This window comes from Pinus tabuliformis, chromosome 3_2 (genome assembly GCF_031772625.1).
Source record: "Pinus tabuliformis cultivar Carrire ecotype Pingquan chromosome 3_2, CPIR1, whole genome shotgun sequence".
Lineage (NCBI taxonomy): Eukaryota > Viridiplantae > Streptophyta > Pinopsida > Pinales > Pinaceae > Pinus > Pinus tabuliformis.
In genome coordinates, this window is record NC_142302.1 from 1,053,916,024 (window position 1) to 1,053,942,568 (window position 26,545).

The 26,545-nt window shown below is 35.8% G+C and overlaps 1 protein-coding gene and 1 pseudogene across 1 annotated transcript; both read left to right on the forward strand.

The window, feature by feature from the left end:
- The first annotated feature begins 685 nt into the window (after nucleotides 1-685).
- On the forward strand, nucleotides 686-26,357 carry LOC149184226 (uncharacterized). The gene is made up of 4 exons (XM_089415272.1): nucleotides 686-2,492; nucleotides 2,558-3,012; nucleotides 26,002-26,137; nucleotides 26,179-26,357. The coding sequence occupies exons 1-4, from the start codon at nucleotides 770-772 to the stop codon at nucleotides 26,355-26,357; spliced, it is 2,493 nt and encodes an 830-aa protein (XP_089271398.1). The 5' UTR covers nucleotides 686-769.
- On the forward strand, nucleotides 4,270-4,385 carry LOC149184227 (U6 spliceosomal RNA; annotated as a pseudogene).
- Nucleotides 26,358-26,545: the final 188 nt, after the last annotated feature.

The following is a 26,545-nucleotide window of genomic DNA, read 5'->3' on the forward strand; positions in this document are numbered from 1 at the left end:
ATTTTTCCAAATCCCTTCCTTCCTTTTTCCAAATCCGTAAAATTTACGGATTTTTTTCTAATTAACTTTTGTTTCGGCCACTTTTTTTAACGCGGTCACTCCATTACTACTTTTCCTAAATTTACGGATTTTTTTTAATGTATGATGCCACGAAATTCCAATTAACTTTTGGAAAGATTTACGGCCACTTTTTTTAATGTATGATGCCACGAAATTCAATTAACTTTTGGAAAGATTTAAATTTACGGTTTTTTTTAATGTATGATGCCACGAAATTCCAATTAACTTTTGGAAAGATTTACGGCCACTTTTTTTATGTTTGATGCCACGAAATTCCAATTAACTTTTGGAAAGATTTACGTCCAATTCATTTTTTTTGTTTTTAAATCTAACCAAATTCGGTGAAGTTCCCCAAGATTTTCTCGTTCAACGTTTCCTCTTTTCTCGGGTCAAGTCGTGAGGTCCCTCCTGCTCTACCTTTTCCCAAATCCGTAAAATTTACAGATTTTTTTAATGTATGAAGCCCACTTTCTTTACGCGGTTGCTCCCAGTCAACACACCGCCATTCTCACTCTTCCTAAAATTCATTTATATTCTTTTAGAAAGATTTCCAGTTCACACACACGGGTCTTTATATGACGACTGCTGCTGCGATTATAAATAGAGGGGGCAATTACAACAAAAACTCACAGCATTTGAAGGAAGTTGGAGTGGTAGAGTGAGAAATACACAGCCTAATCTGAAGGAAGTTGGAGTGATAGAGTGAGAAATGGATCTTCTTCTTCTCCTCATCATCATGCTTGTGATGATGGGTGTAGCAATGCCTACGGATGGATTCACTTCTGTTCAACGTTTTCCTTTTAATGGACGGAGTATGATGGGGAAACCCTCTCTCTTCCCATCCTCCATAGCCGGCTATCATGAAAAAAGGGATGTGGAGGCACTTCTGAGCTTCCGGAAGGGCATCATATCAGATCCACATGGATCGCTCTCCGACTGGACGGCCAATAACTCACATAACGTCTGCCTGTGGAACGGAATTTCGTGCAGGCCAAACACCAAACGAGTGGTTTCAATTTCTCTCCGTGAGTGCTCGTTGAATGGTACGCTCTCCCCGTATATTGGGAACCTCTCTCTTTTGCGGCATTTAGATCTTTCCTTTAATGCTTTGAGTGGGAGAATTCCAGCAGAGTTTGGGCAGCTGAAAGCGCTACGAATACTTGCCCTTCAGTGGAATGCTTTCAGTGGAAGAATTCCAAAGGAATTGTTTAATTGTACACGTCTTCAACGGATCGACCTTTCCTCTAATAGTTTGACAGGGAGGATACCGACTTCTATCGGCAACTGCGCTTTGCTGCAAACGTTGAATATTGAAGACAACCAGTTGAGGGGTCCAATCGCACCAGAACTCGGTCGTCTGGTCCACTTGGAAAAACTCTTCTTGTGGGGGAATGCTCTGAGTGGAAGCATCCCAACTTCTCTGGCCAACTGCACTTCACTTACAGATTTGGGTATTAGCTACAACAATTTGAGTGGTCCAATACCATCAGAATTCAGTCGCCTGGTCAGCTTGGAATCACTCTCCTTCAGCTACAATAGTATAAGTGGAAGCATCCCAACTTCTCTGGTCAACTGCACTTCACTCTCTGTCTTGATCGGTAACGGAAACAAATTGAGTGGTCCAATCCCTTCCCTTGTGGGTTTGATGAAAAGCATATCTATTCTTGTTTTATCCAACAACTCTCTCAGTGGCCACATCCCTCCCACCTTATTCAATTGTACTAGCCTATATGACTTGTCCCTACGCGCTAACAACCTTAGAGGTAGCATTCCCCCCATTGTTAGTACCAATACGGAATTGACCTTTCTCGCCTTATCAAACAACCAGTTAATTGGATCTCTCCCGCGTAACATAGGTCAATTAAACAATCTTCAACATCTTGATTTATCAAATAACAATTTGACTGGATCTCTCCCGCTTAGTATAAGTCACATAAAGGGTTTAAGTGTACTAGATATATATAATAATAATATTCTTGGCACTATACCCAATACAATTAGTTTGACTTTCCTTCGGCTTTTAGATTTATCAAAGAACAATTTAGAAGGATCAATCCCTGAACTTAATGGCAGTTGTGCCTCTTTATACTTTTTCTCTGTTCACACTAATAAACTTTCTGGGACTTTGCCAATGTTTTTGGCTAATTGTCCTGGAATTGAGTATTTAGATTTAAGGAAAAACAATTTGACAGGGCAACTTCCTCACTATTTGAAATCTTTTTCAGAGTTGTCAATTTTAAACTTTGGCTATAATAATTTTCATGGTGGCATCCCTGAATGGGTAACAAATTTCACCTCTTTGTATGTATTGGATTTATCCAATAATAAATTTAGTGGAAGAATGCCATTACATTTTGAAAGACTTCGAGGATTTGTAAATTCTTTCTACTCTCTTCCCTTTAACGAAGAAATCACAGTTCACATGAATGTGAGTATACTCTGCCATACATCTCACCTACAAACACAATACTTGATTTGTCCAACAATAATCTTGTAGGACAAATACCTGCAAGCATAGGAACTTTGAGAGACATGCGATTGCTAAATTTATCTGGCAACCAGTTGGAAGGGCTAATACCTGCATCTCTTAGCAACATATCTACTTTGGAGCAGTTAGACTTGAGCAAGAACAATTTAAGTGGACATATTCCTGAAGAGCTCTCTAAGCTATATAGTCTGGCTGTTCTGGATGTTTCATCTAATAGCCTTTGTGGGCCAATCCCCAAAGGAACACAATTTTCCACATTCAGTTCAACATCATTTCAAAGGAATAAGTGCTTATATGGGTGTCCTTTAGATTCATGCAATGAACCGAAAATCCCAGTGGGAGAAGTTGACAATAATAGTAGCAATGCCCATATGAAAATGGGATGGCTCGAGCATCTAGATGAAAAGATGTCATTAGTGGCATTGGGGATTGGATTTGGGATCGGAATTTGGGGAGTAGTTGGTGTATTTATCTTTTGCAACAGAGCTAGACACTGGGTGTTGGGTTTACCACCTAACAAACCACAACTCTTCTATGGAATGTATAGATTCCCTACATAAAGAACCAAGTAATGGATGTTGGCTCTACTATGTTGTGAATTAAATTGTCATGTAATCTCCCAATAATATTTTTGGTATACTATCTCCTCACATATAGAACTTTTAGTGTGATCAATGTCTTATTGCATTTCCATATTAATCTCAATGTTATTTATAACTCTTAATCATTTTTTATGGCATTCAATTAATTTCCAATCAAATAACATAAATATTACATTCTCTTATAGTTCTTCGAATCTCATTTTACAAACAGGCCAAACCTAGCTTTTTTATGCTTATATCTTTTTCACAGTGTTTTAGTATGCCATATACAAAAACTGTTTTTTTGAACATTCCAAATTATTCATAAAAATGGTGAACTTTCTTCCTACTTCTAGAATATGAAATCCTGCAATAATATAAATATATCTAATATATCTAAGAAGCTTAAACGCGGTGGAATCTTCATTGTAATGACCCAGTTTGAAATCGGAAAGGAATGTGATTGCTTGACCACGGTTATGTAACCATATGTCTTGAATATTACGTTTGCAACGGGCCTACCTGGAAAGAGATATCCTATTATATACTCATTTAATATCTTCATCCCCGGCGTCTGTGGCAAGAATATAAATAAATCCATCAACCCTATTATAAAGACTGATTGTATTTACAAAACCGATTAAAGAGAAGCTAAGTGCTGTACAGATCATAGAGTAAGTGTTGTGTGAATATATATATATATATATATGGGCGGTAGGATAGCGCCTCATTGATTGGTTAACATTTCTATTTTGCTATCATCATTTAATTGGGGATCTACCTTTGTTCAAATTCATCATTTAATTGCGGAGGTCCCATTTTATTCAAATTAATCATTTCAATGATGGGATTGCATTTTCATTTTTTATCATTAAAGTTTCGATGAAAACATATAAAGGCAATAGTTTAAAAACGTTCGATTTATTTAATTATTTATTTTTATCACACAGAACTTTAACAAAAACTGTGCGTGATTTGTTTATTAAACCTTTGAATTTGATTTAAGAAAATTTAAAATATTCTATTTCAATAAGTGAGAACTTATTTGTGGCCAGTATATTCAAGAATGGTGAACTTTCAGTTTTATATTCATATGAAACATATCTTTATGAAAAACATCTTTATCATCGTTTTTATTATGTCTTTTTGGAGACATTACGTAAAATTGGAAGGATAGAGAGAAGCTTAGCATGGCCGATTAACATGGCCTTTGCTCAATTATTTCGCACACAAATTGAGAAAAATGGCCTTTTTCTGAGTATTTTTCACACAAATTGAAAAAGTTCAACTTTTTAACCTATCAATTTTATCATATCAAATTCTAAAATATTTTCAAAATCTTTAATTAAATTAAAGTTCATCCTTTATCATCTTTATTAAAAAATGTTCACTATTCAATTTTATACCCATGAAACAAAGTTCGATTAAAAAGTAAATTAATTTAACGTTCATGGGAATTTAGCATATATCTTTGTTAAAAAATCCCTCCATATATATGTTCATTACAAGTTTGCTCAGTTTATGTCCATTACAAATTTGGACATTCAATGAGTATGTAGTAAATTCAATACTCTTACGCTAAGTGAATTTAATTCTCTTAATAATAATAATAGATATACAAAATCCGTATGGATATAAAGATAATATAATGATTGATTTTTAAAATTATTTGATGGTATTTATTATAAAGGTAATTTTTTTTTAAATTGAATTATTCTAATTATAAATAAGCTATGTTGTATTAGATTATAAATGAGCTATGTTATATTATATTAAGAAAACTATAAAATTTATGTTGTGCTATAAAATATTATGTGAATTATGAAATTTAAGTTAAAATTTTATAAATTAAATTAAAAATCCAAAAAAATCTATAAATTTGATTTTAAAATTTCAAAAAAAAAATTATAAAAAGGTTTTTGTTACTGGTTAATGGTAATCCCTCTAAGCAAGTCTGTGCAGATTGCACACCACAAAGAAAAATAGACCCTTATGAATCTAAACTTTCATGTAATTCTTCAAACCAATATAATACGTTTGCCTGTGGAACAAAATTTCGTGCACACCAAACACGAATCTTAGGAACCTCTCTCTTTTGCGGAATTTAGATCTTTCCGGTAATGCTTTGAGTGGGAGAACAATTTAGAAGGATCAATACCTGAACATAATGGCAGTTGTATCTCTTTAAAAAAAAATTTGCTCACACTAATAAAATTTCTGGGACTTTGCCAATGTTTTTGGCTAATTGTACTAGAATTGAGTATTTAGATTTAAGGAAAAACAATTTGACAAGGCAACTTTCTCACTATTTGAAATCTTTTTCATTGTTGTCAATTTTAAACTTTGGCTATAATAATTTTCATGGTGGCATCCCTGAATGGGTAACAAATTTCACCTATTTGTATGTATTGGATTTATCCAATAATAAATTTAGTGGAAGAATGCCATTACATTTTGAAAGACTTCAAGGATTTGTAAATTCTTCAAACTATCTTCCCCTTGAAGAAGAAATCACAATTTACATGATTTGTCCTCTCATCTACAAACACAATACTTGATTTGTCCAACAATAATCTTGTAGGACAAATACCTGCAAGCATAGGAACTTTGAGAGACATGCGATTGCTAAATTTATCTGGCAACCAGTTGGAAGGGCTAATACCTGCATCTCTTAGTAACATATCTACTTTGGAGCAGTTAGACTTGAGCAAGAATAATTTGGGTGGACAGATTCCTGAAGAACTCTCTAAACTATACAATTTGGTTGTTTTGGATGTTCATCTAATAGCCTTTGTGGGCCAATCCCCGGAGGAACACAATTTTCCACATTCAGTGCAACATCATTTCAAAGGAATAAGTGCTTATATGGGTGTCCTTTAGTTTCATCCAATGAAAAGGAAAACCCAGTGGGAGAAGGTGACAATAATAGTCGCAGTGCCCATATGAAAATGGGATGGCTTGAGCATCTAGATGAAAAGATGTCATTAATGGCATTGGGGATCAGATTTGGGATTGGAATTTGGGGAGTAGTTGGTGTATTTATCTTTTGCAACAGAGCTAGACATTGGGTGTTGGGTCTACCACCTAATAAACCACAACTCTTCTATGGAATGTATAGATTCCCTACATAAAGAACCAAGTAATGGGTGTTGGCTCTACTATGTGGTGAATTAAATTGCCATGTAATCTCCCAATGATATTTTTGGTATACTATCTTCTCACATATAGAATTTTTAGTGTGATCAATGTCTTATTGCATTTCCATATTAATCTCAATTTTGTTTATAACTCTTAATCATTTTTTATCGTGTTCAATTAATTTCCAATCAAATAGCATAAATTTTACATTATATAAATGATATAACTTGGGAAAAAAAACTACAATGATAAATATATTCACAACTTCATTACCATTTTCATTAATATATATTTATTTTGATATAAAAAATTGCTATATATTTCATATTTAATAATAATAATAATGAAAACTAAAAATATGAATCTTTCACAGACATTAATATATATTAATGGTGTAGTCTAACTTATAGACTAAAACGTTTTTTTCACAGGAACTCAACAATGCAATTTCAAGCTAAAATGTGATTTTTTGTTGTTCAAAATACATTTTGAATACATAGATTCAACACCCCCAGACACTTAAATTCTGCAGATTAAACAACTTGGGCACTTTAATTATATAGATTAAACAAATTAAACTCACGTTTTTTTTAAATCTCTGTTAGATTTTGGTTAAAATTGACCCTAAAAATGTCATAGTACTATCCTTATTTTAATTAATAAAATTAATATTTACAATTTTTTTTTAATTAACATAAGATCAATTCCATCTTTTATTATTAAAATCAGTACATTACATTTAATATAAATAGAAAAAAATAATACTAAAAAAACCATAATATTTAAAATAAAATAATTAAAAAATACCATAATATTTTACATAACACATTTTATATTATTTATTTAATGTATATTAAATAATCATAAATAAAAATAATATATTAAAGACCATAAGAGGTATCCCACTCACCTCTCTCACAATGTAAACATGTAAATGGGATACTTATATTTGTTTACCCAAATTTCTGATTCATTTTATATTTTATCCAGTTATGGTTTATATAACATGTGAAAGATTATGGAGGAAGGTGATATTTTACTTGTTACGGGCAAATTTGGAAGGGAAGTTTTGATATAAATTTTAATAATTTTTTTTTAAGGGTTTTTTAATGTTTTTTTATTTATTTAAAAATGATTAAAATGTTAAATAAATAAATAAAGTGATGTTATCAAAAATTTTATTGGCAACAATGTTCTTTGGTTGGTATTGATGTCAATTTTTATATGTGTTTTGGCATGGTTTATTGGTGTATCATGATCATGAGTGTGTTGTTATTATTGTAGATGGCTAAAACTATATGTTCTAGTGTGATGATGATGTTTTATTGAGGATATGTTACAGATCTGGGTGAAGATTCTTGAGAAAATAAAACCACGGGCAATTGCAAGGGTTTTTCCCATGATATTTGGTGTGAGAGCTTATTTGATGTGGTCATCAAGAGAAGTGGTGTGTAATTAATGATTTATATAGTGTATCTCGATGAGGGAGAAATTAGCATAAATATGAAATGCCATTGTTAGAATTTAGTTGAGCTATAGTGCATAATGAAGTTGTTTGAATATTTTTAGAAGTGAGCCACAATTAGAGAGGTTGAGATTGTGTTGCAAATGGAGTTGACTTATTTATGTGTTGCAAAGTTCATTTGTTTGCTTTGGGTTCCAGCCTTAAAATGAATGAAAACGTGGCCCTGAAAATTTGAGGAGGATGGGACCTCTGACAAGTGGTGGCATGCCAAGATAGGAGTAGTGACTCCTTGCTGGTAGTGACAAGCAACCAGTGGATAGGGAGTTGGGGCTTCGTAGTTGGTGGTGGCCAACAAACTGTTGTAGAGGAGTAATGGCTCTTAGCTAGTTGGGGCTAGCATTTGTAAAACAAATTGATTGATAATAAAAGAAAGAGAAGTAACACAACAATAACAAGGTGGTTTTCTCCCCCTTGAGGGTTTCCACCATATATCTTTGTGTCCTATGTGTATGCTTGATATGATGTCTATGTTGATTGTTTAGTGTGGTTTACGTGATAAAAACTATTGATGATATTTTGTGTAATGTTTGACTAATTATTTGAAAAAAAAAAAAATTATTATATTTGTTATCACTACCGATTCACGGGCGCACCCCCCCCCCTGCCCCTCCACCCCACTCTCAGTAGTGATTTGATTCTAACAATCAATAACAGAGCAAGTGCCTTCTATTGTGGCTTAATTGCTGGAAGGTGGATATGGGAAAATCATGGGTTATCAAAGTCCCTTGTTGCTTAATCCTGCAAATTTTCAAGAATGGAGAGAGAAGGTGAAATCCAAATTATTTGCACTTGGATCTAAAGTATGGAATGCAGTGATGAATGGTTATGATGAAGAACCCCCTACAAACAAGTCCAACAATGGAATGCCCAAGCTAAGTTTACAATTTCTGACAATCTTCATAATCCGGATCTTGAGAAAGTCGTGGATCTCAATTCTGCAAAGGAGAATTGGGAAAGGTTGCAGACCCTGCATGAAGGAGAAACCAGTACTAATGGCGGAGAAAAGGAAGAAGAAGAAAAATGCCCCTTAAAAGGAAAGTGATCAGCCAAATGACATTTTCTCTCCCAGCGTCAAAGTGGTATATTTTCAAGAAGAGAGAGAGGCTAGATATCAAACTCAACATAGCTCTGCATTAGCTGAAATAGAAAAGCTCTCTACAAAAATAGAGATCTAAAAAAGCTTCTTCAAATACTTGAAGAAAGAGAGTAAGCTTTTAAAGAAGAAATTATTAGTTTGAAAACTCGAATAGAACAAGGAAGGAGGATTGAAGAAGGAATGAGAAAGTATTTTAAAGAAAAGGAAAATGATTGTGAAAGATTTAGAAGTTGAGGTTGTTTCTATGAGAAACAATTTAGAGAAGAAGAACAATCAGGTGGAAGGAGAATCTAGATCTAAGGCGACATCCAAAAGGACTTTCAAATAAAATGATTCTAGCAAGAAAGGGGGCCAACAATTACATCAATAGCCAAGAAGAGAGTTAAGAAAATAATTATCAATTAGAAGATATTTCACTTCATCATCGGAGGATATAAAGTGCCTCACTTTCCATAGTTTTTGACATATAGTAGTTGATCATAAACAAAGAATGATCAATTTATATCAGTCGAATAGGCAGTTGAAGTTGGAGCAGAAAAAGGAAGCCTTCTCAACCTAGCAATTAAGGAAGATCATCATCAACCATCAAGTATAAAAATTCCTTTTATGGTCACTTATTACTTATGAAATGTTTTTAGGCACAAGGCTGTTGAATGCAGGACTAATGCAAAGAAGAAAAAGAATACAATGTAGCTCAACAAAAGATTTGATCCTTTTCCACCATTCCTTGGTCACATAAAATGTTTTACATGAGACAATATTGGCCATCTAACCAAATATTGCAAGATGCCTAATTTAGTTGTGTGATCCAGTAAAAAAGAGAATCTTAATCAAAGAAGATTAAAAAGAAATTCTAGAAGCCTAGTCCTTAGAACAAAAATCAACATATTAGGGTTTGAGAGAGGAAGGAGCACCAAGAGACCTTAATGAATATTTGAACCAAATTAGGTCTTAGGGGGAGCATGTAAAATAAAGTGCATGATTTCAGGGGGCTCCTAAAAGAAAAGGAAGTTTTTCTTATCATTTTATTGTCTCAATGTAAATTTTTTGTCGTGGTTTTAATATGTCATTTTATCATGTCCTCAAAGGGTGCTCTAATGGCTCTATTATTGATGTAATCATTATTTTTTATGTGGCTCAAATTGATACTTTAAGTGAATCCCCAATCTCTATTTGAATGATCCTTTTTGACCCTGTGAGCAAGTGTGCAAATCCATGATCTAATTTAAAAGTGTTTCAATAAATGGATATGGTCCAAATCCTCCAATTAGGTGTAATGAAACTACATTAATAAGTTGTTGATTTAGTCTATGCGTTTTGAGAACTTGTGGGATAAAAGATATGTATATTGCCATGCTAGTATGTTGTACCTGCAATGCAATCCATGTAAGGAATGGTTAGAGATTTGAGAACAAAAAGAACATAGAATGTATATGCATTGAACAAGTCCATGGATTGGTTTTGAATGTTATCGTTGAGAAATTGGTTTAAAAATTTACTATGCCAAGGTTTGGAGGGAGTGGGCATTCAGGTTGGATGCTTGAATGCATTGAATTAGTTCAAATATGTACATAGTTGTGTTATTCATATCCAACGAACATTTTTTCAGTGCATAAAGAATTCACCTGTGGGTTGATTTCTATTGAGGAACAATCTGGTTATACAAAAAAGAGGAAGATGTGATGGGCATTTAACTTGAAATTTGTGATGTCTTTCATTTCTTATATGAACTAGAGTGATCAAAGGAAATTGGGAGGGATTCATGTTTGATATATTATTTTCATGTTGTGAAAATAATCCAATGAATCAATCTGATCTTCAAGGGCATGATGGAAAATAATAAAAGTTTGATTTGGTATTTTCGACACTCGATCTTGTTCAGAATGGCGATTAGTTCTTGTTATCTTGACTAGATATGGTTTCAAGTTGGTGCAACAATGTAGTGGAGCACATTATCTATCTAATCTAATCAGAATGTAAACATGTTAATTATCTAGTTGTTATGCCATGAATATTTGGTTTAATCTGGGTGTTATGGTTGAGTTGTCACCAAAAGAGAGTGGATTGCCTTAATATCAATCTATTCATGAGAGTGTTGGTTGTTGGATGTGCATGGATCTAGTTAAAGAGTGAAACACTTTCAATGTTTGATTTAGTCCTTCATATAGTGGATCGATTTGGTTATGTTGATTTAGTCACGCATTGACTAGATCTGGTCACCAAATCATTATGGATGGCATGAATGCATTAACTATTTGGTAATGGTGGATCTGGTGTGTTAATTAGTCGTTGATGGGGTCCAAATTGATCCTTTGGGAAAATCAATTTTAAATAATGGTGTTATGTATTGATTAGAGGGTTGGAAATTAAAAACATTACCTATAGAATGCACATGGATAGAGAATGTGTTTTTTGATGTTGTAGAATGAGTGACTAAAGATGGTGTGATGGCAGTGAGATCATTGCTAGAGGTTATGCACATGTAAAGTGTGTTTGGAGAGTGTATGGTAGAGGTTAGAGCACACATGACAAAGAATTGTGTTGGCCTAGATCAGTCACTCGATACGTCGTCAAAGCCAACACTCTTACTATATACACAAGTAGAAAAACCTTCTAATTAATGAGTCTCGGGTTCTGCGTATATCAGCATGGGCTGGTGATTGTATTAGAGTTTTAATAAATCTCTTAAGTTTTGTTAGGGTAAAATAGCAAATCATGTTGTCTACTTGACATAGCTTCCACACGGGAAGTCCCAACATACTCAGGGAAGGTTCATGTTTTTTTTTTTCATGAACATTTTTCTAGGGTTTTGCATCATCTCTAGCAATGGCCTCTATGAATATTAAGTCGGTTTCATATAATGGCATCAAAAGTACATAGGAAAAGTAAAGCAGGCAGTTTTGTATTGAGAGTATGTATGTTGTTGTTGTCATAAGGAGAGTATGTGTTGCTGAATGAGAATAGTATGCTTCTGTGTGGTGAGTTTCTTGGTGTAAGAGCTTGATAATATTGTCTTGTTGGGTCGTTGCGAGGGTCAAGAGTGTGAGGATATGTGATTATCATGTGCACACGATTTCTTGTATCTGTTATAATTCTAAAGACATGTATTTTTGAGAGTGAGAGAGGATGAGGTGTTGTTGAAACGTAATGGTTTCATAAATCCATTTAATATTCATATGTTGCTACCGATGTTTAGATGTATCCAAAGTTTCAGATTTCTCGTGTATGGGTTGGATTGGTTTATTGAGTCAGGGTTTATCACTATATTAACGGTGTTGGACCTACCAACATGTCAGGTAATCTCCATGGTAAGAAGTCCCAACTAGTTTTATAGCACCATTTACCACCCCTGGTAGATTTGATGCTCTATGATATGGCCTAGGGCAACCCTTCACTACCAAACTTGGTCCATTTTCTAAAAAACAATGTTTTAAATCCCATACGTGATTATTCCCTATTGAAAGCACATGTACACGTGGGTCAACCTATACCCAACCTGCGTATATGTGTTAAAACATTAAAAATATATATAATCTCCCTTAATTCAAGTGGGGTTTACGGGTTTGATTGGATACCCACCTACTATAGCTCGTGGGCCAACTATTTCCCAACTGAAAAAACTAATTTTGAGAAGTATAAATACATTTCAATGGGAAGGCCTAAAGGAGGAGAAAGGATTAGATATTGATAGTATAGTTTACTACATCCCTAATCAAGTCTGAAGATATCCCTGTGCCTTTTGCACTCCCAAGTCATATGAAACCCATGTTTCCTTCTTGAGATGTTCATCATCCCTTCATGACATCCTTGTGTATACTTATTGAGGAGGATTGCTGAGGCCTAGGCAGGACAGATCCGGAGGACAGTTTCTCTTGGAGCCGACGGACGACTCAAGTTATAGTTCTTCCATATTTTCTTTAGCTTACAATAATAAAGAGGCATTGTCCCGTTCGTGATTATTATGGTCTTTATGCATTCATTTATGTCATGATTTGCTTATAAAATCTCACGTTAATGCTCATTTTCTTACATGCTTATATGATCTAACCTTGATATCATGGACATGATTTCATTTATTTTTGGTGTATATGCTTTGCCTTGAATGAATTACAGATCTTAAAGCACAAGGAAGAAGCAGAGGGTTTGAACCCTACGGGAATGACCTCAAATATAGGACCTATGGGTAAAACCTTCTGTACCAACCTTAATTGTTTAAGTATTAGGACTACTTGTTTGTGTGTCTCTTTATGCTGTATGCCCTCCACTACGTTGGGGTTCTCAACCCAAGACCCTAAGGTGATTCTACTCGAAACATAATTCGTGACTTTGTTGGGGAAAGCATTCTTGTTTTTCCTAGATTGGGTTGTTTCTTCTTGATCAAGGCCTGTTTGATTGATTTCTTGCTTTTATAGTGTCTGTGAGTTGTTTGATTCCTAGGCATCAAGTCTAATCTTTTGGATCAGGCCTGGATTTTTGTTTTTCTTTATTGAGCTTTATATTCACGCATTTCAGAGGATACAGTAGTGTATACACACCAATTTCTTCAAGTAAACTCACGTATACACGATTTTCCTTTGTTTCAGCTGCATATACATGTTGCTTTGTCTTTGCACAGTTGTGTATACCTTATTTTGAATAAATTTTTCAAAATATTGGACCCAGTTAAGATTGTTGCTTGGTGTTTTTTTTCTATTTTCTGGTCATTCACTGTCAGTAAATCTCTACTTTCATGCAAGTTTTCAGTTTCTAATCTTCTCCCTGTTGAAAACCTAGTCAACCTAGGGCTTTATTTTTTAGTAAAGTTTCAGTTTGGGGTTTGGGTTCAAGGCTTCTTGTAGAAGTTCTTGGTTTTTCTGACTTTGCGGAACAAGCAATTGTTTTCAGTTTTATTTATAACCAAACTTTCGGATTGTTTTGCTTTGCTTTCCTTTTTGTGGTTGACCCATTTTGTTTTTCATGGTTTTTGAGTGCCTCTTTGGAAATCTTGAAATTATTTCTTGACATTCTTTTGGTTTTCTAAAGTCCTTTATATTGTTGTTCAGATAAATCTATGCAAGTATGTAGTCCTTTGTGATTTCAAGTTTTATTATATTAATGATGTGCATAACTTGTGAATTTTGGGACTCTTTATGCTTGGTTTTGGTCTTGGAATTTTAGTAGTCTTTGTGTTCTCAAAAAATTATTTGGGTTCTTTAAAAAACAAAATGACAAAAACATTGTTCTTGCCTTTTTTTTTCTTTTCAATTTTTGTTTTTGGTTTCTTCATTTTTTTTGAGCAATTGTGAACTTTTTCGATTGGTTTCAAGGGAAGTTTGTCATTGAATTTGTGCCCTCCTTATAGCCAAGTTGGCCTATTGATCTTGTGAAGGAAGACATTTTCTTACATGAGCATCCATAGAATATTGCACCATCATTATAGTTTGCATTAAGTTAGTTTTCACTGCAGGCATTTGTTGGAAATAATACTGAGAGGGGGGGGGGGGGGGGTGAATCAGTATTATCAAGCAATTTACCAAATCTTCCTTATTTGATCTTTTGAATTATTCTTGCATATCAGTACCATAAAATAATGAGCATGAATAAAGAAAATAGACAATCACACCAAAGAACACAAGATGTAAGGTGGAAACCCAATGCGGGAGAAAACCACCTGCTGCAATATGTCTCTATCTTCTTTCAAGAAATTCTTTTTACAATGATTTTGTACTGGTGCAGTCCTTTACCAGCACGCAGGCTGCAACCTGCAGAGAGCTACAACTCTCTCTCGTTTTCCAGTCTCTCCTGGAAGGGAGCTACAACCCCCTACTTCTTTTCATGAAGAATCAAATGATCAACAAGTATACAACAGATACAGTCCACTACAGATATCAGAAATAACCCAGAACACCTTATGAACAGAAATATACAGTCAACAGATCATCTTAAGACAGGGACGCATATTTTCTTTCTGTGACCTGCGACTGGACGCAGTCTACCTTCCACTGTTCTGCGTGCCGACGCACTGTTCCTCTATGCTTTGCTGCGACCGGCGCACCCAGAAACACTATCGCGCCGCGTCTTTTGCTTCAGAGACGCACCCAATAACACAGTCGCGCCGCGTCCTTTGCCTCAGAGACGCACCTGAGCCTTTACTGTACTGCGTCCCGGCGCACTTTCCCTTCACTGAACCTGCGTCCCTTCAGATATAAAAGATATGAGGACTTCAGAACCAAACCAAACACTCAGATCCACAGATCTGATCATGCGCCATAGAGATCACAGTCCATTAGAAGATTCGCCTTCATAGATCTGGACTAGATCTCACCAAAAGATATTCAACCAAGATGATGCTTAATCCAAATGAACTCCTTTGCTTTATATAGGCAAGCTTCTCCCCAAAACATGGAACAAAACCACGAGCCGACACCATAGAAACACAAAACCGTCGGCTAGATACCACACAAGAAACCCCCACGTGCTTTTCTCTGCCTTGAAATGTGTGCACTGGGCGGACGCACCTCCTGAACGGCTGGCCTGCGTCCCTGGACGCGGGTTCTGTATGGTATATCTGCGGGGACGCACTTGCTGAACATATTTCCTGCGTCCTTCTTGATTTATCACCTGAATGGGTTTGCCATCAAGGACAACACCTGAATCATAATGCCAACAATCTCCCCCTTTGGACTTGATGGCAACCACATAATCTTCAGCTTCATTCTCCCCCTTTGACATCAAGGGCAAAGGGTATGCTCCCCCTATGCTCATGCATCTCCAGATCTGTAACCAGAAATCCATCATGAAGGAGATAGAGACATATTGCAGCTATTTCCAAGATCTCCTTCTCCATAATGCCAACAATGCATTATGTGCTCCCCCTGAGCCTATACCACCAATAGGAAGATGATCAACAGTAAGATGATGCATCAACAACCCCCAGCTTTTGCCTGAGGTATTCAAAAGTGTCCCTGGGCAACGGTTTGGTGAAAATATCAGCAACTTGTTCCTTAGAAGGAACATACTCCAACTTGACCTTCTGTTCAAGTACTTGTTCCCGGAGAAAATGGTACTTGATTGGTATGTGCTTGGTTTTTGAATGCATAACCGGATTCTTTGAGATGCTGATTGCACTTGTGTTGTCACATAAGATAGGGATTGGAGGAGTACAAGTGATTTGATAATCCTGCAAATTCTGCATCATCCAAAGGAGTTGGGTGCAACAAGATGCAGCAGCAACATATTCTGCTTCAGCTGTAGACAAGGCAATTGAACTCTGTTTCTTGCTGAACCAAGAGACCAGTCTGGGACCCATAAAGAACGCACCACCACTTGTGCTTTTCCTGTCATCCACGCTTCCGGCCCAATCTGCATCTGTATAGGCATGAAGAGTAAGATCTGTATCTCTAGGATACCATAAGCCATAATTTTGAGTCCCTTGAAGATATTTGAAAATTCTCTTCACTGCTTGAAGATGAGTCTCCTTCGGATTTGCCTGAAATCTTCCAACTATTCCAACTGCATGCATGATGTCTGGTCGGGTACCTGTCAAATATAGTAAACTTCCAATCATAGATCTGTAGGTTGGTTGATGTACTGCTGCAGATTCATCATTTGCACTGAGACTACATCCTGTGACCATGGGTGTACATACTGGTTTTGCATCTTCCATGCCATATTTCTTCAAAATCTGCTTGAGATACTTGGTTTGAGATAAAAAGATTCCTCCTTCCTTCTGTTGGATTTGCAAACCAAGGAAATATGTCAGTTCTCCTAGCAAGGACATTTCAAATTCTTTCTGCATGACTGAGGCAAAGCTTTGACTCATAGCTTCTTCATTGCTGCCAAAAATAATGTCATCTACATACACAACAAGTATTAGCAATTTGTCATTTTCAACTTTTATATACAGATTGCTATCTGCTGAACCTTTTAAGAAACCTTGTTGATGAAGATATTTGTCCAACCGGTAGTACCAAGCCCTTGGAGCTTGTTTGAGACCATAGAGAGCCTTTTTCAATCGGCATACAAGATTTGGATCATTTCCAAGAATGAACCCATCTGGCTGTTCAATGTACACTTCTTCTTCCAAGTCTCCATTCAAAAAGGCTGATTTCACATCCATTTGAAATACTTTGAAGTTCTGAAAACTTGAGAGAGCAAGGAACATTCGGATGGCCTCAAGTCTTGCAACAGGAGCAAAAGTTTCTTCAAAGTCTATTCCTTCTTGCTGCGCATACCCTTTACAAACGAGTCTGGCTTTGTTTCTAATTACTTCTCCATTTTCATTCAATTTATTTTTGAAGACCCATTTTGTTCCAATAACATTCTTATCTTTTGGTCTAGGAACCAGCTCCCAAGTGTTGTTCTTTTCGATTTGCTCAAGTTCTTCATCCATTGCTTTCACCCAACATTCATCTTTGCATGCCTCTTTCACATTTTGTGGTTCAGGAGGAAAGTAATGCCAAATAGCTTGAAGCTTCTGCAACTGTTCTTCTAGTTTGTATACCTGCTTCTTTTTGTCCCATGATCTGAGATTCTGGATGGTTCTTCTGAACATATCTGGATGGAGTCTTTTCTTCTATTCTTGTCCGTTCTTCTGCTTCTTCGTGAGGTTCTTCTTGAGATTCTTCTTGAGGTTCTTCTTCTTCATCATTCTGTCTTTGAGGGTAGCTCTCATCTTCTTCGATGTCTTCACGATGTATTTGCCTAGGAATATATCCCTTTTCATCAACCACTACATCAATGCTGTCAACAATTCTGCCAAGTCTTTTATTGTAGCATTTGTATGCTTTGCTATGTGGAGAATAGCCAAGAAGAATGCCTTCATCTGCTCTAGGATCAAGTTTGCCAAGCTGCTCCTCAGTATTCTTGATATAGCATTTGCTCCCAAATATTTTGAAGTGCTTTACCGAAGGAGTTTTACCACTCCAGAGCTCATGAGGGGTTTGAGTGCTGTTCACCCGGACATTTGTCTTGTTGAGAATAATAACCGCAGTATGTGCAGCTTCACCCCAGAAGGTTGCGGGGGTTCCTGATTCATCAAGCATAGCACGAGCCATTTGTTGGATTGTTCTGTTCATTCTTTCAACAACTCCATTTTGCTGAGGCGTTCTAGCTGTAGAGAATTCTCTCCTTATCCCATGTTCATCACAGAAATCGAAAAATTCATTTGAAGTAAATTCCCCACCTCTGTCAGATCTGAGGCACTTAATTTTGTGACCTGATTCATTTTCAGCCAAGGCTTTGAAGGTTTTGAATTTTTCGAATGCTTCATCTTTGTGCTTCATAAGTCCTAACCAAACAAACCTGGAGAAATCGTCAATAAATAATATCAAGTATTCCTCTCCTCTAGGTGTTCTTTTTCTGAATGGTCCACATACATCTGTATGTACTAGCTCAAGAGGCATGCTGGCTGATCCTTCTTTCTCTGGAAAGTTAGTTCTGGTTTGTTTTCCAAACTGACATGATCTGCATATGGTGTTGTCAGGAATTTTGATATCTGGAAGATCGCGAACTGCCTGATATTTGCAAGCTTTCCTTATTTGTGAGAAGCTTAGATGTCCCAACCTTCGATGCCATAACCAGTGCTCTTCATTCTTGCTTAGATAGCATTGTTGTTGTCCTTCATCAAATATGTATAGATTATTTGGAGTTCTCTTTCCTTTGAGAACTGTTTTACCTGTATCAAGATCACGAACAAGGCATCCATTTGATCTGAATATAACCTCGGTTCTTTGATCACACATCTGGCTGACACTTAGAAGATTATGCTTCAATCCATCAACAAACAAAACATTTCCAGCCTTAACATCTTCTTTTAAAGGAGCAATACCTTTTCCTTTTATAGTTGCAGGAGTATCATTTCCAAAAGAGACTTTCTTTCCCTTTTCTAAATTAGAATAAGACTCAAGTTTTTCTTTATCACCTGTCATATGCTTCGAACATCCACTGTCAATGTACCATAGATTTTCTTGTCCTTCTGCATAAAATGCTATCCCACATCTTTCTGTTTGAGGTTCCTTTATTCTCCATGTTTTGGCGCCTGAGGCTTGTTCCTTTTTCTGCTCTTGTACCTTTCTTTCCGGAAACCTGCTTCTGCATTCAAAGTCTTTATGTCCAAAATTATTGCAAATAGAACATTCAACTTCATTTTCAAGAGCTGAAAAGTTGTTATAGGTCCTTTTTGTAATCCCTGTCATACTTCTTTGTTTTTGAGCTTCCCTAGTCATGATTGTTTTATACGCAACACATTGAGCTGCTTTGTGACCAAAGTTATGGCAAGAAAAGCATTGTCCATTGAAGAAGCTTCTGCGATTATTGGATCTACCAGCCAACTGATTGTAATTTCTATTTTCATCTATTCTTGAACCAAATTGAGAAGATTTTACCTGTGGCTGGTTGTGGCTTTTGTTCACCCTTAAGCTGGATTGCCCCTGATAGTTTCTGCTTGACATTTGTCCCTGCTTTACCTGATGATCTTCCTTGTGCTCTTGCTCATTTCTTCTTGCTGCATCAAGATAACTTTTTGAAGTGGATGCTTGAGAAGTTTCTCCATTATAGCCCAAACCTGTCTTATTTAGTGGAGACCGCTGCACACTGATAATCTCATCCAAAGTTTCAGATCCTTTGACAAACTTGAGATTAATAGTTTTTGTTTTCTCAATTTCTTTTCTAAGACCAACAATTTCACCTTCTAATTTTTCAAGATGTTTTTCCTTTTCATCAATTTGGAATTGTAGAGTATCAATAATCATGTTCTTTTCTTCTATGCATCTCTTGAGTCTAGTAATTTCATCATAAAGGTTATCCACATCTACAGCATCCTCATAATCATCATCTTCAAATGCCATTAACAACCTATATTTATTACCTTGTTCATCTTCATCACTGTTTGATAAGCCATCACTATCTTCATGGGTGTAGTAGCTTTTCTTATTTGCGCTTTGTTTCTTGTTCCATCTAACTGGTTCCTTTCCTTTATCCTTATAAGAGCATTTTGCAGCATAATGACCTACTCTTCCACAAGCAAAGCATTTGAAAGGTAGCTTACCTCTGAACCTTCCAGAACCTCTTTGAAGATTTCTGACAAAATTTGATTCTTCTTCCTCTTCTTCTGGATCATGGCTTGCTTCATAGTAATCTTCTTTGCCTGATGCTTTAAAAGCAGCCTCCCTTCTGTCTGATGGTCCTCCCTTTCTCATTTCATAAGCAGTTAGAATTCCATGTAGCTGAGACATAGTAAGAACACGGAGATTTTCTTTTTCTTCTATTGCAGATACTTTGGATTCAAACTTGGGGGATAATGATCTTAGAATCTTTTGAACTACTAGAGACTCCTTTACTTCTTCACCCAAATTTTTCATACAATTTACAATCTCATCTACCCGAAGAAAATAATTAGCCACACTTTCATCATTATACATCTTGAGAGTCTCATATTGAATTCTGAGAGTTTGAAGTTTGGCTTGTTTTACCTGTTCATCTCCTTCATAGCTTGTGATCATTTTGTCCCATATTTCTTTTGCTGATTTGAAGTGCATTACCTTCATGAATTCTGTTTGGGATATACTTCCTAATAGAGTACTGACTGCTTTTGCATTTGTTTCATACTTCTTTTTCTCAGCTGGATCTGTAGGAGTAGCTGAAGGAAAAGCATAGCCTGTTTCTACAATGTCCCAAACTTCAGTACCAAGAGATTGAAGATATGCAGTAACTCTTACCTTCCAATAATTGAAGTTTGTCCCATCAAAAACTGGTGGCCTGATTGATGCTTCTCTCTCGTAGTTGCTCATGATGAACGATCTACCTTCAAGCGATCAAGCTTTTCTGAAGGACCTGCTCTGATACCAATTGTTGGAAATAATACTGAGAGGGGGGGGGTGAATCAGTATTATCAAGCAATTTACCAAATCTTCCTTATTTGATCTTTTGAATTATTCTTGCATATCAGTACCATAAAATAATGAGCATGAATAAAGAAAATAGACAGTCACACCAAAGAACACAAGATGTAAGGTGGAAACCCAATGCGGGAGAAAACCACCTGCTGCAATATGTCTCTATCTTCTTTCAAGAAATTCTTTTTACAATGATTTTGTACTGGTGCAGTCCTTTACCAGCACGCAGGCTGCAACCTGCAGAGAGCTACAACTCTCTCTCGTTTTCCAGTCTCTCCTGGAAGGGAGCTACAACCCCCTACTTCTTTTCATGAAGAATCAAATGATCAACAAGTATACAACAGATACAGTCCACTACAGATATCAGATCAGTAATTACAGAAATAACCCAGAACACCTTATGAACAGAAATATACAGTCAACAGATCATCTTAAGACAGGGACGCATATTTTCTTTCTGTGACCTGCGACTGGACGCAGTCTACCTTCCACTGTTCTGCGGGCCGACGCACTGTTCCTCTATGCTTTGCTGCGACCGGCGCACCCAGAAACACTATCGCGCCGCGTCTTTTACTTCAGAGACGCACCCAATAACACAGTCGCGCCGCGTCCTTTGCCTCAGAGACGCACCTTAGCCTTTACTGTACTGCGTCCCGGCGCACTTTCCCTTCACTGAACCTGCGTCCCTTCAGATATAAAAGATATGAGGACTTCAGAACCAAACCAAACACTCAGATCCACAGATCTGATCATGCGCCATAGAGATCACAATCCATTAGAAGATTCGCCTTCATAGATCTGGACTAGATCTCCCAAAAGATATTCAACCAAGATGATGCTTAATCCAAATCAACTCCTTTGCTTTATATAGGCAAGCTTCTCCCCAAAACATGGAACAAAACCACGAGCCGACACCATAGAAACACAAAACCGTCGGCTAGATACCACACAAGAAACCCCCACGTGCTTTTCTCTGCCTTGAAATGTGTGCACTGGGCGGACGCACCTCCTGAACGGCTGGCCTGCGTCCCTGGACGCGGGTTCTTTATGGTATATCTGCGGGGACGCACTTGCTGAACATATTTCCTGCGTCCTTCTTGATTTATCACCTGAATGGGTTTGCCATCAAGGACAACACCTGAATCATAATGCCAACAGCATTTTAGTCTTTCTGTTAGATTTTGAGTGTGTGGAGCCTGTTTACTGCAAACGTTGAATATTGGATTCAACCATTTGAGGGGTCCAATGCCACCAAAACATCTCGATATGTACTCAAATGCTCTGAGTGGAAGCATCCCAACTTCTTTGGGCAACTGCACTTCACTTAAAGAATTGTATATTCACGCCAACAATTTGAGTGGTCTAATACCATCAAAGATCTATCACCTGGTCAGGTTGGAAACACTCTAGTTTTCTGACAATAGTATGTGGAAGCATTCCAGCCTCAATTGGCAACTGCACTTCACTTTATGACTTTAGGGGTAGAGGAAACAAATTGAGTGGTCCAATCCCTTCAATTATTGGTTTGATGAAAAGCATATCATTTATTGATTTATCCAACAACTCTCTCAGTGGCCACATTCCTCCCACAATATTCAATTGTACTCACCTATATTTTTTTAGCCTAGCCACTAAAAACCTTAGAGGTAGCATTAATCCCCCAGTATTACCAATACGGAATTGAACTATCTTAACTTATCAAACAACCAGTTAATTGGATCTCTCTCATGTAACATAGGTCAATTAAGCAATCTTCAAGATCTTGTTTTATCAAATAACAATTTGACTGGATCTCTCCCACGTAACATAGGTCAATTAAGAAATCTTCACTCTCTTGCTTTATCAAATAACAATTTGACTGGATCTCTCCTGCCTAGTATAAGCCACATAAAGGATTTACAACTACTAGATTTATATAATAATAATATTTTTGGCACTATACCCAATATTATTAGTCCTGATTCCCTTATAATTTTAGATTTATCAAAGAACAAATTAGAAGGATCAATACCTGAACTTAATGGCAGTTGTGCCTCTTTAAATATTTTCTCTGCTCACACTAATAAAATTTCTGGGACTTTGCCAATGTTTTTGGCTAATTGTACTAGTATTCATTATTTAGATTTAAGAAAAAACAATTTGAGAGGGCAACTTCCTCACTACTTGGAATCTTTTTCATTATTGAAAATTTTAAACTTTGGTTATAATAATTTTCATGGTGGCATCCCTGAATGGGTAACAAATTTCACCTATTTGTATGCATTGGATTTATCCAACAATAAATTTAGTGAAAGAATGCCATTACATTTTGAAAGGCTTCAAGGATTTGTAAAGTCTTCAAACTATATTTCCTTTGAAGAAGAAATCACACTTCACATGAAAAGATGTGAGTATATTCTGACATGCCTCTCACCTACAAACACAATACTTGATTTGTGCAACAATAATCTTGTATGACAAATACCTGCAAGCATAGGAACTTTGACAGCCATGCGATTCCTAAATTTATCTGGCAACCAGTTTGAAGCGCAGTTTGAAGGGCTAATACCTGCATCTCTTAGTAACATATCTACTTTGGAGCAGTTAGACTTGAGCAAGAATAATTTGAGTGGATAGATTCTTGAAGATCTCTCTAAACTATACAATTTGGTTGTTTTTGATGTTTCATCTAATAGCCTTTGTGGGCCAATCCTCGGAGGAACACAATTTTCCACATATAGTGCAACATCATTTAAAAGGAATAAGTGCTTATATGGGTGTCCTTTAGATTCATGCAATGAAAAAGAAAACCCAGTGGGAGAAGTTGACAATAATAATAGCAGTGCCCCTATTAAAGTGGGATGGTTCGAGCATCTAGATGAAAAGATGTCATTAATGGCATTGGGGATCGGATTTGGGATTGGAATATGGGGAGTAATAGGTGTATTTATCTTTTGCAACAAAGCTATACATTGGGTGTTGGGTCTACCACCTAACAAACCACAACTCTTCTATGGAATGTATCGATTCCCTACATAAGAACCAAGTAATGGGTGTTGGATCTACTATGTGGTGAATCAAATTGTCATGTAATCTCCAAATGATATTTATGGTATACTATCTTCTCACACTAGAATTTTTAGTGTGATAAATGTATGATTGCATTTCCATATTAATCTTAATTTTGTTTATAACTCTTAATCATTTTTTATAGTGTTCAATTAATTTCCAATCAAATAACATAAATATTACATTATCTAATGGTTCTTCACATCTCATTTTGCAAACAAGCTAAGCCTAGCTTTTCTATGCTTGTATCATTATCATAATGTTTTAATATGCCATATAGAAACACTAGTATTTTTGAAAATTCCAAGTTACTGACAAAAATAGTAAACTTTCTTCCCACTACTAAAACATGAAATCTTACAATAATATTAATATATCTAGGAAGTTTAAAAAACCATAAATATTACATTATATAAATTAATATAAACTAAAAAAATAATTTGCAATGATAAATATATTCACTGCTTCATTATTATTTTTATCAATATATATATTATTTTGATATAAAAATTTAATAGATTTCATATTTAATATATATATATATATATATATATATATATATATATATATATATATATAAACTTGATAATTAGAAATTAACATAAAATCGATTCTATTTTCAAAATTATTAAATTACTTTTTACGTAAAATATATATATATATATATATAAACATAATAGGTAAGCATTAACCAAGTTCACAACATAAACATAAACAGGTAAAGTTGATACTTATATTTGTTTAACAAGATTTCTCATTCATTTTATATATTTGCCAAAGTTATGGTTTATGTAACATATGAAAGATCACACAGGAAGGAGATATTTTAATTGCAACACATTCATTTTATATATTTGCACAAGTTATGGCTTATATAATCTATGAAAGATCTCATTTATTTTATATATTTGCAAGAGTTATGGTTTATATAACATATGAAAGATCACAGAGGACGGAGATATTTTAATTGCAATTAGCATAGTTGGAATGTAAGTTATATTATTTGTATAAAGAATTTCACTAATTTTGAAAAAAATTAAGTGAAAAGCATAAGATATGTTGTGATATAAATTTTAATAATTTTAATTTTTTTATATGATTTTTAAATTATTTTTTTTTACTAAATTATTTCTATTTATTCATTTAAAAATAATTAAAATATTGAATAAATAAATAAAGTGATGTTAGTATCATTTTTGTTGACAATAATGTTGTTTGGTTGGTATTGATGTCAACTTTCAGATGTGTTTTGGGGTATATCATGATTGCAGGTGTGTTGCTATTGTTGGAAATGGATAGAATTATGTATTCTAATGTGATGATGTTGTATTGAGGATATGTATAAATCTAGGTGAAGATTCTTGTGAGGCAATTACTAAGGGTTTTTCCCATGGCATTTGGTGTGAGAGCTTATTTAATGTGGTCATCAAGAGAAATGGTGTGTAATTAGATATTTGATTTAGACCATCTTGATGAGGGAGAAATTAGCATAAATATGATATGTTAGTGTTGGAGTTTAGTTGAGCTACAATGCATAATGAAGTTATTTGAATATATGTAGCAGTGAGCACCAGTTAGAGAGGTTCAGATTGTGTTGCAAAGAGAGTTGGCTTATTTATTTATATGTTTTAGAGTGAGTTGGTTTATTTATGTATTGCAAAGTTTGTTTGTTTGCTTTGGGGTCTAGTATGAAAATGAATGAAATCATGGCCTTGATAATTTGAGGAGGTTGGGACCTCTGACAAGTGGTGGCTTGCCAAGATAGGAGTAGTGACTCCTTGCTGGTAGTGGCCAGCAAATAGTTGAGAGTGGGTTGGGGCTTCCTAGATGGTGGTGCCAACAAACTATTGCAGAGGAGTAGTGGCTCCTAGCTAGTTGGGGTTAGCATTTATACAAGAAATTAATTGATAATAAAAGAACGATAAGTAGTGCAACAACAACAGGGTGGTTTTCCTCCCCTTGAGGGTTTCCATGTTGGCATTGTAGTGTTGGCATTGATGTCAACAAACTCTTGGTGCTACTGGTCATATGCATGTGTGTTAAGTGCTTAGTGTTGGATGTTTTGGCGATGGTCTTATTAGTTGGCATTGATGTCAACATACCTATGACTAGACCTAGTGGAGATGATATTATGGTTGTTGAGGAGATGGATTCTAGACATGTTGAGTTGGTTGGAAATGTTGCTATTGCAGGAGGATTGGATTGTTGCTATGGGTGTTGATGTTGTGTTGCAGCTTGGAGATGCTATTGTTGCAAGTGGTTGGAGTGCTTCTCTAGATGTTGCATATGTCTCTAAATGTCTTGGAGACATTGCATATGCTGCTACAAGTGTGAGATGTGTTTGCTTGTATTGGAGGTGCTTCTACCAGTGATGGAGGCAGTTGTATTCCTTGATGTTGTTGCTGCAGGAGTTGGGGATGTTGTTATAGGTGATGGAGATGTTGCTACAAGCATTGGAGGTGCTAGAGATGTTGAGGTTGTTTCTTTAGGAGCTGGAGGTGTTGGTCTTGGTGCTAAAGTTGGCAAAATAGGTCTAGCATGTCCCTGACTTGTTCTTAGCCTATTTCATCAGTTGTAGACCTGTTGCAGAGGCTTGGACGAGTGTAAAGGTGTTGGAGAAGATGATGGAATAAGTGGCAGAAGTTCAAAGCTAAGAGGTTGATGATTTTATTGATCTTTAGCCCTAGTCGCATAGGGAGAGGCCTATGGGAGTGGTTTTAGGCTCCAGTCGCTTGT